General features: G+C 41.4%; 1 protein-coding gene across 4 annotated transcripts in view; it reads left to right on the forward strand.

The window, feature by feature from the left end:
• Positions 1-14,904, forward strand: part of GLI3 (GLI family zinc finger 3) — a 253,463-nt gene that overhangs the window by 225,670 nt on the left and 12,889 nt on the right. For all 4 annotated transcript variants that reach the window (XM_054019886.1, XM_054019884.1, XM_054019885.1 and 1 more), the window contains 3 exons: positions 8,827-8,976; positions 9,583-9,747; positions 11,868-12,158. In XM_054019886.1, the coding sequence (XP_053875861.1) occupies positions 8,827-8,976; positions 9,583-9,747; positions 11,868-12,158 (606 nt within the window). The remainder of the gene's footprint in view (positions 1-8,826; positions 8,977-9,582; positions 9,748-11,867; positions 12,159-14,904) is intronic.

The following is a 14,904-nucleotide window of genomic DNA, read 5'->3' on the forward strand; positions in this document are numbered from 1 at the left end:
CATACTGTATAACTACGATATCAGAGATTAAAAGAAAGGAAATGCTGTATTATGAACTACTGTCTTTATTTTTACGATTAGGTAACTTTCCCCTCCCCCCCCCCCCACTGATTCCCTTTATATCCTAAGGGCAGATCCTTTCTCTTGGGTCAGGAATGTAATAAGGCAGGTTTTGCTCTCTCCAGGATATTGTGTCTGTCTCACTGTGCTTAAATTGCCACAGAGAGCTCTTCAGAGCAAAATACAGTATTTTCTTTGTACATGGGCCAACGATTGACGTATCCTTGGGGACTTCTCTGTCTTTAGCATTTAAACATACAAGCTGGATATGTTTAACCTATTGATGGGCAACAAAGACAACAGCAGAATTGACTGATAGAGAACAGAAGAAAAAGATTTAAATTTTGGAGCAGAATCACCCCCCCACCCACACAGATTAGCAAATAGGAAATATTTTTAACTTACAAAATTGAGAATGCTTTTTGTTATTACAGGAAAGTGAAGAAAAATAATCAGATCTATGTTAACAACAGAAACACAGGCAAGAAGAAAACAGCCCTGCTGGGATGTGTCTTTTATATTATTATATAACATGTTCCTGTTTAATAACAAGAGTTTGCATGTCGATAACAACACTACTCAAGACCCATTTCTGCTGTGGCAACAATTACAAATCCTCCAGTTCACGATGGCTCGGGAGAATGGGCGTTAGAAGTAATTGACTCTTAGTTTGTCTATTTAGAATGACCATCCCAAAATGTAAATGTATGTTAAAATGGCTTGTATTTGACAGCTTCCTCCTCCCCTATCCAACCCCTGTGTTCCTTGTTTCTTGTGGGGTCCTGATCGGGATTGTGGCCAATGGTCTCCATTGTACTACAGGTGTTAAAAGAATAATAAAAGGCTGTGGTGTCTTGTGCCATGGTGGAGGGCATTGAAGAGGGAAGCTGCCCAAGAAGAAGCTTGTGGAGGAATTCTGCCTTTCAGTTACTATGCCTCCTGAAGCATAAAGCAACAACTCGGACCCCGCACACCTTGACAGATTGTTGCATGCTTTCCCACATGCACCTGGGGTCAGCACTATTGTTTGATGGGAGCTGTGTCCCTTATCGGTCCCAGTCCTTTTGGAGGGAGCATAGATTTGCATAGTATTTGTCGCTGGCGGATGGGGAGAGGGGAAATTAGACCCAGGCTTGGCACCTGTGCAGAGGACAGTGGGGGCAAACAGGAGGGAAGAAGAAGGCTTCTTGCACTCTGTTTCCTCCCTTGCACACCTTTGCCAGGCTGGGCACAACCTAGCTCATAGTGCCTAGCCCAATGCATTTTACAAGCATAGGCACCATTCAAATGCAGCCACCACTGGGGACAGGATGGCAACCAACCAGTCCCCAGCATACTGCACAAGGGAGAAGGGGAACTTCACTGAGGTAAATCAACTTCATTTAACACTGGTATAAAAGCTTAGTGGTATGACTAAAATCATCTTTTTATCTCTTTTAGTGCTAGATTAAAGTGCCTCCGTGGTTAAACTGGGAATGGGGCACTAACAGTATATGCTTCTCACATGACTGTGTCCACTTTCCTTCTCCCTCCTTCTTCGTCTCTCTTCGTTTAGTGGACTTTGCAGCACACACAGACTCTTCCTGATCTCCAGTGTGTTTCTTTCCACTTCTGCTTTCTCTTCTGTTCCCTGTGAGTTCTCTGAGTCTTCCCCCCCCCCACTACTTTAACTTCTAACTGTTGCATTATCTCATTCCCAGCCCTCGCTCTTTAATTCCTGCTTTTCCTATCATCCAGCATTTCCTAATGCTACCTTCTCTCCTCATCTCCTTACCATTCAACTGTTTGAAGTGCACACCTGCTTGCTGTCCCTCCCACTCTCCATGTGCATCTGATCCCCTTCCATTTAATTCTGCTGACCTTCTTGTTTGGTTATAACTCATCGTTACTTCTCATTCCACTTGGGTTTCTAATTTTGATCTTTCTCCTCCCTCCACTCTTCACTGGCTGTTCTCTCCAATTTAACCAATCCTCAAGGAACTACGCTGGGAATCAGGAAGAGTAACATTAACAACAGAGAGTAATAAAAAGTTGACATGGCACCCGACTTCAAATTAACCAGAATTACAGTAGAGCTGACTCTTTTTGTCTTGGTGTAGAGGGTTGACAACCATGGGTGGGATTCATCAAAGTACTTAGATGCCTATCTCCCATTGATTTCAAATGCCTAAATACCTGTGTGTACCCTACCCTATGTGAACTTACTGTATAAACATCCTTTGCTGTTTAGTGCATGTATTACAATGGCATCACTTGTACAGATACCATATGGTGTTGAAGTCTATACAGTGGTTTAAATTATACTTCCTGGTTTTCACATGCTAATAAGTTTCTGAAAGAGCCACCTTTTTGAATGAAACTTTATGTAATTATTTGATTTAAAAAATATTTTTAAATGTACAGAGCAAATCACTCCAGTAATTTTGTAATTCTGATCACCTGGGAAATGTTTTTCACTATAAAAAGAAAAAAAAATTGCCACACTTCGGAATACCACTAATTGGAGCTTCTGGGCAGGCATGTATCTAAGATCACACTTTTCAATGTATGGCAATAGGCTGTATTTGGCTTTAAGAACTTAAAAGTGGCTTAAAAGCTTATGCCACCATAAGGACTTAAAGCAGCTTATGTGCTTCTTCCATCTTAATGACTAAAAATGGCTTAAGTGCTTATGCCACCTTAAGGACATGGGTCAAATACTCATCTTTATAGAGCAGTGAAGGGGATGTTGGTCTCTTGTTGCTGCTTACCTTGGCTGTTCAGGGCCTGACTACTCCTGAGGCTTTCCAGTGTGATAGAAAAAGGACAGGAAGGATCCATACTTGTTTTCCAGGCAAGTGATGCAGAACTTCTACAATCGGTGGGAGATGGAGACCTCAATTTTAAGGAATGCAGTGTCCCCTGCAGAACTGCTGCAAGGGTTGGAGAGGAAAGGGAGGGGCTGGGTTTTACCAGTTGGATCATTTATAAAAATTCTACCCTGGGTGCATTTGTGGTAGCAAGGTCTAACCCCACATACACACAATTTTTGCCTTCCTCTGTGATTTCCATTGTCAGGGGGATATCTGTGGTCTGGTAGGCCCATCTCTACATTTTAGCTCCTTTTCAGAGATGTCTTCCATCTATGTCGTTCGTTCCATCTCTCACCAGTTGTCAGGGAGGAGGCCTGCCATCCTACAATGAAATGTTGTGGAGGAGCAGCCGCTCTGATGTCATCTCCTCATTGCTTGACTGCCTAATATGGCAGCGGGGAGTAGTGATGAGTCATGGACTCTACCTCTGAGGAGGAAACAAGAATGGGCACTTGCATAAGTGCTGCATGGCCACATCTCTAGAAGGGCAATGCCCTTTTTGAATTTACTTAGCCATCTGAGGAAGTCGCTTACCATCTCTGTGCCTCAGTTCCCCATCTGTGACATGGGGATACTAATACTTCCTTACCTCACAGGGAGTTGTGAGGCTAAGCATGTTAAAGATGGTCAGCTGCTCAGATATTTCGGTACTGGCAGCTAGTACCTTAGGCTTGGTCTACACTACCCCCCCTAATTCGAACTAAGGTACGCAACTTCAGCTACGTGAATAACGTAGCTGAAGTCGAAGTACCTTAGTTCGAACTTACCTTGGTCCACACGCGGCAGGCAGGCTCCCCCATCGACTCCGCGGTACTCCTCTCGCCGAGCTGGAGTACCGCAGTCGACGGCAAGCACTTCCGGGTCCAGACTAGACGCGATAAGTCGAACCCAGAACTTCGATTTCCAGCCGTCGAACTAGCTGGTAAGTGTAGCCAAGGCCTTAGATAAACAGATTTGATAGGTAGATATCAGTGCAGGGGTTCATATCGCAGATGCTCCTTGAATATCTGATAATTGAAGCAACTTAGTTGCACATGGACTTAAGGCCAAATCTTCAGCCCTTGTGCACAAACCTAAGTAAAGGGGCTTTACATGGAGCACCTATGGTTTGGGGGCAATTAATTCCATTCCAACCCAGCCACACAGCTATTCTGCTCTATTAAGTGGTAACTCCAATTTGTATTGCTGGCCTCAAATCTGCACTACAGATGCCACTTACACCAAGACTTGGAATGTTGGCTCTGTGCAATTTGTGAACTCTCAACCTGCCCCTCCATGCGGATACAGAGTACGCCATGTTTAGAGGTTGTTCCACTGCACTGACTCACCATGGCTCACCCTCCGTCTCACGCACAGTAACTGCAGCAGTTCTGTGTCTTTTCCAGCCTTTGGCACCTGTGCACTTGGGTTGGGGAGACTGCCCAATAAAGTGGCCTGTCTGTACTGCTTTTAAATCCATACATTTAATGGGGACTGTTGTCTTTCCAAGTGCTGGGAAATTAATTGCCAAAAGCTTAGTTAGTGCAAAATTTAAGTTACACAGTTATTATTTAAAAAAAAAAACTTACTGGAGATGCTAATGTTATGCTTTCCACAGCACCATTAACTTTAGCTACAGTGCATGCAAGTAATGCCTTTTATTTCTGGTTTTCTTGTTAAATATATTGCATAAGGTATTCAGTGTATGAAATAAACTTAGATATTTTCTTCACACTTTTCTGTTTTATCCTCCAAACCATACTTCATTAGCCAATGCATCCTCAATTAGATCTGTTATCTATTCCTTCTCTGTTGCTCCTGAATCATCCTTCCAGTGTCAAAGGATAGTCTCTCTTGCTACTCTTTGGCTACCAAGGGAAACACATTTGGCCTTTGTTTATCTATGAATGACTAATAGGTACCAACTAGTCAGTCAGGATAGCCCTATGTGCTCCCTTTCTATAGAAAACTCACAGAAGGGGAAAATTAAACAAAAGATCTTTTGGAAGTTCCTACCTCAAATGTTGCCGTGCATTTTCTGCTGTGGTGCAAAGCAGCACGTGCGGCTTATGAAACCTGCATTGGCTCCACATTTTAGGCTATCTTTTATGATTTTATTTCTTGCCATTCGGATGTGATCATAGACTACTTTGGCTTCTAGGGCAACTCCAAATCATGCTTCAAGTTTCTCATCCCTTTGAGCATTCCCAGTAGAGAGTATAGGCCAGATTCAGCCTTGATTTTAGTGGAGTTGCAAATTGTTACCCTGCATTGTGTGTCTTCCTCCGTGTCACAGTATTTCTGCAGAAATGTTATATGCTCAGCATCGCAGCACCCTTTAAACCAAAGAAACTGGGCTAGAACTAATTTAACTCTGTTGATTAACATTCAATTGGCATGAAGGTGAACAGCATTCTATTAATGGACCTTACTTTTTGAGGGAGGTTCTATCATGCTTGTGTGAGAGGGACATTGTGTGAAATTTTCTATTCTTAAGAGAGCTTCAGTTTTCAGATTAGAAGCTTTTAATAATATGGAGCCTGATCCAGCAGAGCCTTATGTGAGTAATCCTTACTCTGGGGAGTAGGCTTATTGGCTTGCATGAGCCTATTGGCCTTAGTAAGGATTAATAACATGAGTAAGACTTAAAGGATCGGGCCTATAACAGATAAAAATTAAAAGAACAGTCTTTTCACACCCATAAGACACTAGGACCACTGTATTAAAATTCAATTTCACCAGGAAAAAAAAAATCCTTCTGATGTAGTCCCTGGAATGTGACATTTCATGGGTGTAATAAGGTTACAAACAGATTATAAATTGAAACCCCATAAATCCTTATTGTACTGTACCAGAGCTTCTGCTTTGCATAATACTCTTATGCCAAAGCGTAAAGCTAAAAACTATTCATTTGTTCTCATAGTGGTGACCAAGGAGTCAAAAACACCATGCAAAATCCAAAGGTAATTATTTGAGTGAAAGAACCTGAATCGTGAAGTTCACAAACTAATGAACGTTTTACATAGCAGTTGTCTGCAAGATCATTAACTCTATTTGTAGCATGTTTTTTAATGTGTGAGGCACACACATACATGTATATATTGCTAAATAATAATTAAATGCCCAATAAAAATGGATAGACAATTTATGTAATTCTGCCTGTCTCTCTCTATATCAGTGAGCTGCTCCCAGAGTGAGGTACAACTCACTCTGAGTAACAGTAACAGGATCAGAATCTGACCCAAAGTGATGAAAGCCATCAATCTTATTGGCTAAGTGTTTTGTTGTGTTCTGCAACTGTGTATGTTTTCTTATGTGGGCTTAGCACATTACATTCTCTTTACCCAGTTCATCCGTCTCCTCTTCTTCCTCCACCAATGCCCAGCTTCCATTCCAGTGTCTTTACACCTCTCCCTTTCCACCCCTTCCTCCAAGGGAGCTGAGTAGCTCATTCAAGAGTAAAATAAATGAAGCAGATTAGTACTTGACTTTGTCAGCCAGTTTCTTCGAGGCCTTCCCTGAAGATGAGGGATTTCAATGAGAACAAGGGGCTTTGCAGACTAGCTTAGAGAGGACATTCAATGCATTGAGATAACATGGACGAAAGTAAAGATGACTGTGGGAAGAGTGGAGAGGACGGGAAAGGAGTGATATGATAAGAGAGACGAGCAGATAATTAGGGAGGAGCAGAGTTATGCAATGCCCTGAAGGCAATCACAAGACGCTTGATGTTGTGGAGAAGGAGGGAGCCAGTGGAGGAATTTTAAGAGGGGAATGACCGTCAAATCACTAGGAAGGTGGTTTTAGTGGCTGCATCTTGCATGGATTGGTGAGATGGGCTGAATTTTAGGGAGGCCAATGAGAATTGGTTACATTAATGAGGATGGGAGCTGACAAGGGCCTGGGTGAGAATCTTAGTTGTATGGCTGAAGAGGAAAAAGTCAGATTTTATAATTGCTATGTAGGCAAAACTAACAAGTTTTGCACACTGCCTGACTGTGTAGGTAAAATGATGCTGTTGTAGTTAAAACGAGAACAAAATGAACTGCTGGTCTCTATTGAAATCAGATGGAATTCAACTTGTGTAACATTCACCAGTTGTTAGTTTGCATCCCATGTAGCTTTATCCAGCTGATGCACCATTTTATTTACTGGAAGGCTTGGCCAATAGTTATGAGTATTGGCCAATGAGGTTTGTACAGTCACTTTTTTTTTCTTTCGGGAAATAGGAGTACACATAAACCTCTCTGTACTGTTCTGATTCAGTTTCAAAATACTGACCATCTGTACTTTTTTGGTACAGGCTCATGTAATATGAATGGACTACAGAGATATGCATTTGAAACATAAACGTTTAAAGATTAAATGTTGTACATTGTCCAGCACATCTGTTCTATTCAGATGCTGTGTGCACCATCATAACATTTAAGAAATGGTAATAAAGCTTAGAAAACAGAAAAAGAACAGTCATCTTTTATAGGAAACCCACATCTGTTTGCCATGGGGATACTGTATAATTGTGAACATAAGTGATTTTATATGGTTTTCTAATTGTTTTCAGGACTTTAAAAAAATTAGGATTATCTTTTTGTGCTCCAGTATGAACTACTGACTTTCTGTATGTCTGACTTTTCTGTGAGCTACTTATGGAGCAGATACTGATTTCATCTCTATACTAAGATCAAGTTTAAACTCTGGAAATAGTTTATATTCTTACCTTAATAGAAAGAATTGCATTTTCTGAGACAGAAGGCCACCTAGTGGTAAAGCTGGGAAATGATGACTGTTTCGGAAGCCTGCAAAAACAATTGAAGAACTGTAATGACAAAGTGTATGAAGGCTGGGATTTTCAAAGAAAGTCCAGTAGAGTTAGGCAACCAAATCCCATTGAAATTCATTCCTATTTGAAAATCCCGGTCTAGGGTGCTTTTTCTTAAAATCTGAGCAAAGAATTTGAACAATTAATCTTTTTCTAAATTCGATTTTTTTGTGGGTCCTGATTCAGCACTCCATCCGAGCACTTGATGAAAACTTAAGCATGTACTTAAATGTGTTACCTTGCTGAGTGGAACAGCACAAGTTACCTTTTGGAACAAGCAAAAGTCATAGAACCGAATTCTGCCTTTGGACACCTCACACATTTCCCACTGACCATAATGACAGCTGCACAAGTGTTTTGGAGGGCCATATTTAAGACTTAGCCTTTGAGGCAAGCTATTTAACGAGGGACAAACTATATTACAAAAAGGCAAAAGAAGTCTGGGTTGGCGTGAACTCCACTTCGATTAGGGTTTGTTTGTTTTTTTTTAATCATTGCCGTGTGTAATATTTTCCAGGCATACATGAAATAAATACACCCACTTTTAAGAAAATGCTGGAAATATGGAGTGAGTCAGAATGGGTGGTTTGAAATTCAATTAATCAGTTAAATTGACTTTTTTATTTGGAGGACATATCCCCTGAAAAAAAAAATGTTGTATGAAAAACTTACATTAGCATGAAGTCAAATAGAGGCCTGCTTTTGCAACCCTTACTTATGTAGAGTAGCATGTAAATGAGACTCCATTGGTGTGAGTAAGTATTACTCAACATGAGTAAGGTAAATTGAGTCCTAAGTAAAATTTCAATAAACTCATGATCAACTTAATATTTTTGTATGCCCTAGGCTTGTTGATGTCAGTGGAATGCCTCTCATTGACTGTAATGGGCTTTGGATGGGGCCTTGAATTTACTTAGATTGTAAACTCTTTGCAGGGACTGTCTTTTTGTTCTATGTGTTTTTTTCTTCTGAGGTTCCTGGGCGCTATCATAATATGAATATTTTAATAAAAACAAGTCTTAAACGGGAGCAATAGAGAGTCATACAGCTTAAGGCCAGAAGGAACCACCAGATCATCCAGGAGTTAAACTGTAATATTGTTTTGTCCCTATGTAGCATATAAACAATGATCATATACATGGAGAGAAGAAGGAGTTTGTGTGCCGATGGCTGGATTGTTCCCGGGAGCAGAAGCCGTTCAAAGCCCAGTATATGTTGGTGGTACACATGAGGAGACACACAGGGGAAAAGCCACACAAATGCACTGTGAGTAAACAACACTGAGTTCCAGGCTATCCCACGGTGGATAGGATCACTTGAAGAGCACAATGGGACTGATTCTCCACTGTCTTGCCTTTTGGATAGCTGTTTTAGACCTGTGCAGAATGTTTGGGCCAACAGCACCACATCAGCTTGGTAACATCATCTCTCCACTTTGTACGGTACAAGATAGGGTAGAATTAAGCCCAGTTCATCCACTAAATCGTCTGATGAATCCCTAAAGTAGCGCATTGTTAAATAATGCAGAGGCATTTCCATGTGTGTTTAAAATCACTTTCCCTCACTGAGGAGTATCTGGATCCTAGTCCTGACCCCAAAATATTAGTGACTGTGTAATGGATTTTAGTGTTGAAACAAACATGAACGTATTGTTACTATGCAGGTTTTTTTCTCTTATAATAGCTGTTTTACATGGTGCTGGAAATACTTTATTGAGGAATTGTGCCATATTTAAATGAAAGAAAAGAAACCCTCCATCTCATAGGATTTGGAAAGCTTCTAGTCTTTGAGATATCTGGGGATTTTTTATTGGTTTAATTTTTCTCCAAGTCCAAGTGTGTAGAATAATCCCGATGTGCATGTTGTCTCCAGTTTGAAGGTTGTACAAAGGCCTACTCCAGACTAGAAAACTTGAAAACCCACTTGAGATCTCACACTGGAGAGAAACCATATGTGTGTGAGCATGAGGGCTGCAACAAAGCATTCTCTAATGCCTCCGATCGAGCCAAGCACCAAAACAGGACTCATTCCAATGAGGTAAGCAAGCACCCAGGCAGTGAAAGGGCCCTGGCTGCCCACAGACATACTGCTGTCAAAAGAATGTATTGTGGAATGCAGACACAAAAATCCTCAAGAAACATGAAATAGGTAAGTTAACGACAGTAAATCATTTTAACAGCATGGTGATCTAAAGAGGCTCCTTGTCATTTTATCAAGAATCAAAGAAGGGGACTGGCTGGCTGATCTAATGGAGACTTTGTGTGGTAACCAGTGAAAGGGCTGCAATCCAGTAATAATTTTCTCGCTCCCCGAAGTGGAGGGGACACTCAGCTCCCAAGGAGAGTTTTAAGCCTCCTATTGTTGTTCTATAGTGACATCTGCTGGCTAGTCAGGAACAGCGTTAACTCTGCCAGGAGTTTATTTGGAGTCTGATCCTATACGTTGCCAAGCACCATCGACTACTCACAAAGTGAATGGGAGCTAAGCAGGGGTTTCGCATCTTGCTAGAGATGCAGCAGGATTGGGCTTTAGCTTCTTCAGCTGCTATTGGTAAATGTGGAAGAATCTTGAGGGGCGTGGCTTTCCAAACTTCTGAGTTCTTCTCCCTACCCCTCTCTCTTTCCCTTTCAACTAGATTCTTCCCTAAATCTCATTCTTCCCTTCTCCTCAGTCTGTTCCCCTCTAGGCCTTGTAGAGAAATTAGCATTCTGGCTGATTGCATGGCTTGGAACCTGTGGTTCCTCTTCTCCCACAATCTCCCTCCATTTCCAAACCAAGCTCATCTTTCTTTGGTGATTTCCCACCACATCCGTCACAGCAATTCACTAGGACTAGCATTCTCTTCAAATTTTGCAGTCGCTGTAGCATCTGTGGGTCACAGGTGACCCAGACAGCATTGCACAGCTCCATACTCAGCTTAAACCTGGATGCATGTCTTCTGCAAACTTCTAGACTTGCTGATACATAATGGCGGATTTAATGGTAAATTATTACAAAGATCGGGGGTAGGAGATTTACCTAAATCTGTCCAATACCTGATCTAAGCTTTGGGTTGGAATCAATTTGTCCATCCCGTCATAGCAATATGAGGCACAAACAAGGTGTGTTTTTGATCTGGATGCTTTGCTCTGCTTTTAAAGCTCTAGGTTGAATATTCAACAGTCAATCACTAAATTTAGTTATCATCATCGATGGAACATCACTTTCTTGCATTGCAACAACAAAATCGAGCAAACAAATAAACCCCAAATCTTACCAGAAATGTACTTCACAATGAAGTGCGCTGATGCTATAGAACCAGACCCTCAGCTGGTGTAAACTGATGTAGCTCTATTGACTTCACTGGATTTAAAGAAGAGCTGATAAATTTATGACCTCGAATAATAGTTATAGTTATGCTAGATCAGAATGATGATGGTCATCAAATCCCATGCTTAGGCATTTAAACTGATGGCCTGTAGGGGATGATGTATGAATTCCCCCCTCAATAATTGGTCCAGTGCATCATAGAAGGATTTTGCTTTCCTCTGAATTTCAAGCATTAGGTACTGGACCACCCAGAGGCAGGATGCAGAATTAGATAAACCAGTGATCTGATCCAATATGGTAAATCCCATGGAGTCGATCTTCAGCTGGAGTACATTGTTGTAGCTTCGTTGACTTCAATGGAGTTATGGCAGAGGTTCTCAAACTTTTGTACTGGTGACCCCTTTCACATAGCAAGCCACTGAGTGCGACCCCCCTTCTACATTTAAAACATATTTAACACTATTATAAATGTTGGAGGAAAAGTGGGGTTTGGGATGGAGGCTTGTGACCCCCCATGTAATAACCTCGCGACCTCCTAAGGGGTCCCGACCCCCAATTTGAGAACCCCTGAGTTATGGCAATTTACTCCAGCTGAGGATCTGCCTGTGTTCTTACTTTGTTACATATGTAGCAATAATGTGCATTGTGCTCCCTTCAAAGCCAAGGAAGAGGAATAGATTTTATTAGGTGTGGTCAATGCTGAGACAGTTTCACAATGTCATCACTTTATTAATGCATTCACTGTGGAAGAGTATAATTGTTACACTTACTGCACTCAAAGGAACTCTTAGGAATCCTACAAGGAAACCAAATCTAACCTCAGCCTTTCTTCCCACCTGATCTGGCAGAAACCATATGTTTGCAAGATACCAGGCTGCACAAAGCGCTACACAGACCCCAGTTCTCTCCGGAAACACGTGAAGACTGTGCATGGCCCCGAGGCACATGTCACCAAGAAGCAGCGTGGAGATATTCATCCAAGGCCTCCACCACCAAGAGACCCAGGCAGCCATTCTCAATCCAGATCACCAGGCCAGCAGACTCAGGGTGCAATTGGCGAGCAAAAGGACCTCAGCAACACTACCTCAAAGCGGGAAGAATGCCTCCAAGTGAAAGCTGTCAAGTCAGAAAAACCAATGGTATGCAACATACTGTGCTGCTTTGTTTCTTCCTCTCTATTATCATTATTTGTTAATAAACTTCAGTGCACTAGTTTTTTTTACAAAATCATATATATTTTAAATGCTTTTAAAAACAGTAACAAACAGCACTTTAAAGGCGCCTGATTTTCAGAAAATACTAAGTTCTGAAAATCTGACTCCTTTAACGTCTCTCAAGTTCAGCACCTTAAAACTGAGGCACCTAAAATCACTAGTCACTCTTGAAAATGTAGGCCATAGTCTTTAATTATGTGATTGCATATTCTATCTGAAAGCATGAAACATTTTTTCTCTACAAACTTAGGTACACATTTATCTAAGATATTTGATTATGAATCCACAGGTAATACCAAATATATGCATGCAAGGGGGCAGAGCCAATGTTGTGTGTTCAAACTCAACTTTCACATTTCCTCGGTGTTTAGTTGTGTATACTTAATTTCGCTTTCATATAGGTTTGTGCAATTAATTTCCTGGAGCATTTTAATCCTTTTAAAAAAAAGTCCCCAAGTCTATAAAAAGCAGGCACTGTTTCACTAGACCAGCTGACTCCTACCAACTAATAAACCAAAGCACTTGGACTCAGCATATCAAATCTATCAATGGGAATTAGGCATTTAAATACCTTTGAGGATCTGGTCCTTGTAGGCCAGTGTTTGTTAGCATTGCAGGCTAAGTATAGTACACTTTGCTATGCTTGCATGTATATATACACACCCTTAGAATTAAGAAGTCCTTAAGGCAGCATGAGCATCTCCTGCCCAGCCATCCAAACTATGCCAATTTATGCTAACAGAGGGTCCAGCCCAAAGAGTGCATTTAACCAGTTACACATGATACAGGTAAATAACTACTATGTAAATGGTGGCTGTGATTTTCAGTAATGCTGAGCACTCAAAAATCTACAGAAGTCAGTGGGAGCTTTGGGGATTCCTCACCCTTGAAAATCAGGACAATATGTGTAAAAGACTAGCCAGTACTACAGAAATACAACATGTGTTTATAGTTTAGGGGCCATTGCTTCTGCTTTTGAAGTCAACAGGAAGTTTGTGATTAACTTCAATGGGAGCAGGATCATTTTCATAAGAACCTGTTCTGCAGGCTCTTAGTACCAAGCATACAGCTTACTGGCAGTCCTTGGGAATGGTGAGAAGTACTAAGCATCCGAAGAAGTGGGCTGTAGTCCACGAAAGCTTATGCTCTAATAAATTTGTTAGTCTCTAAGGTGCCACAAGTACTCCTGTTCTTCTTTTTAAGCACTACTCTCTATCACAGGGGTTTGCAGGAACACTGCCTTAATTAATGTTTGTTCAATGCTTTGTAGGTTTAAAGTGACCTATAATGAATGCTAAGCATCATCGTTATTATGACTATACTTGTAAGTCTGTAAGTGTGAAGAAAAAAGTTAACAGATTTAGGGTATGTCTACACTACCTGCCAGATTGGCGGGCAGCGATCGATCCAGCCGGGATCGATTTATCGCGTCTAGTTTAGACGTGATAAATCGACCCCCCGAGCGCTCTCCCATCGACTCCTGTACTCCAGCTCGGTGAGAGGCGCAGGCGGAGTTGACGGGGGAGCGGCAGCAGTCGACTCACCGCTGTGAAGACACCACAGTAAGTCGATCTAAGTACATCGACTTCAGCTACATTATTCACGTAGCTGAAGTTGCGTAACTTAGATCGATCCCCCCCAGTGTAGACCAGGCCTTAGATATAAAATCATGATTCTTGATGTATAGTATTGTTGTCTTATTAACTGATACTCTATAGAATTCACTATAAAAGCCAATTTCCTGTAGATGCAATATTATGGGCATACTTAAAATGTCTCAATAGTTAAGGTTCCACCGGGATTTTCCTTTAATGGGACTTTTGGAATATTATATGATTTTTAACTTTCCTTCCCTTTACATGTTAACTAATGATGGGGAATTATTTTCTTGGCTAATGGGAGGAGGGATGAATCAATAATAAATGCCAACATTTATTTCCCAGACCTTCATTGCGATCTGCACAGACTGTTGCATGGAAAAATCAAGGAGCTCCACATGGATGCAGCAGTTTGCTTGTGTAGATTACAATGCAGGATCAAGGTCTTACTGTTAGGGCTTGTCTACATGAACAATTGGACTGTGGCAAGCGGGGGTGTGAATCTTCCCCTCACTAGTTTGATGTGGACCAGCTGTCCATGAGCACTCTGCTGGGTGCGCATTGACAGTTCATTAATATGCTTTGAAATAGTCCCATTTCAAAGAGGATTGGATCAAAGTGCTCTAACAAACTGCTAGCTCATATCAACAGGGTGCACGAGGGCAGTTAGAGTGCAGCAGGTTTGTGTGGCTGCAGCAGGCTAGCACCCCCGCAGCTTCCCAGAGTCTAATTGTTTGTGTAGACATGCTCCGTGGCTCTAGTTTTCAAACCAGACCCCCTTATTGGGAGAACAACATGGCCCCATAGTTACCTGCCCCCGCTATTTTGTGTCCATAGTTTATTCCTGTTTTCCCCTCGCAATTCATTATCTATCGATGAAAAGCACTGTTTAAGAGCTAGGTATTTATTATTAATTATTATTATTATTGTTGTTCACTGCAATCACAGAATTGGATCAGCCAAAATGGAGGTGTGGTTTGACAGATGTAAGCCCTCCAAGTTCAGCTACTAAATTTTGGTACACATTTTTCAAACAAAAAATGGTTTCATCGAAAATTGCCTTTTCTCCAAAT

The sequence above is a fragment of the Malaclemys terrapin genome, chromosome 2 (genome assembly GCF_027887155.1).
Source record: "Malaclemys terrapin pileata isolate rMalTer1 chromosome 2, rMalTer1.hap1, whole genome shotgun sequence".
In the NCBI taxonomy this organism is placed as follows: domain Eukaryota; kingdom Metazoa; phylum Chordata; order Testudines; family Emydidae; genus Malaclemys; species Malaclemys terrapin.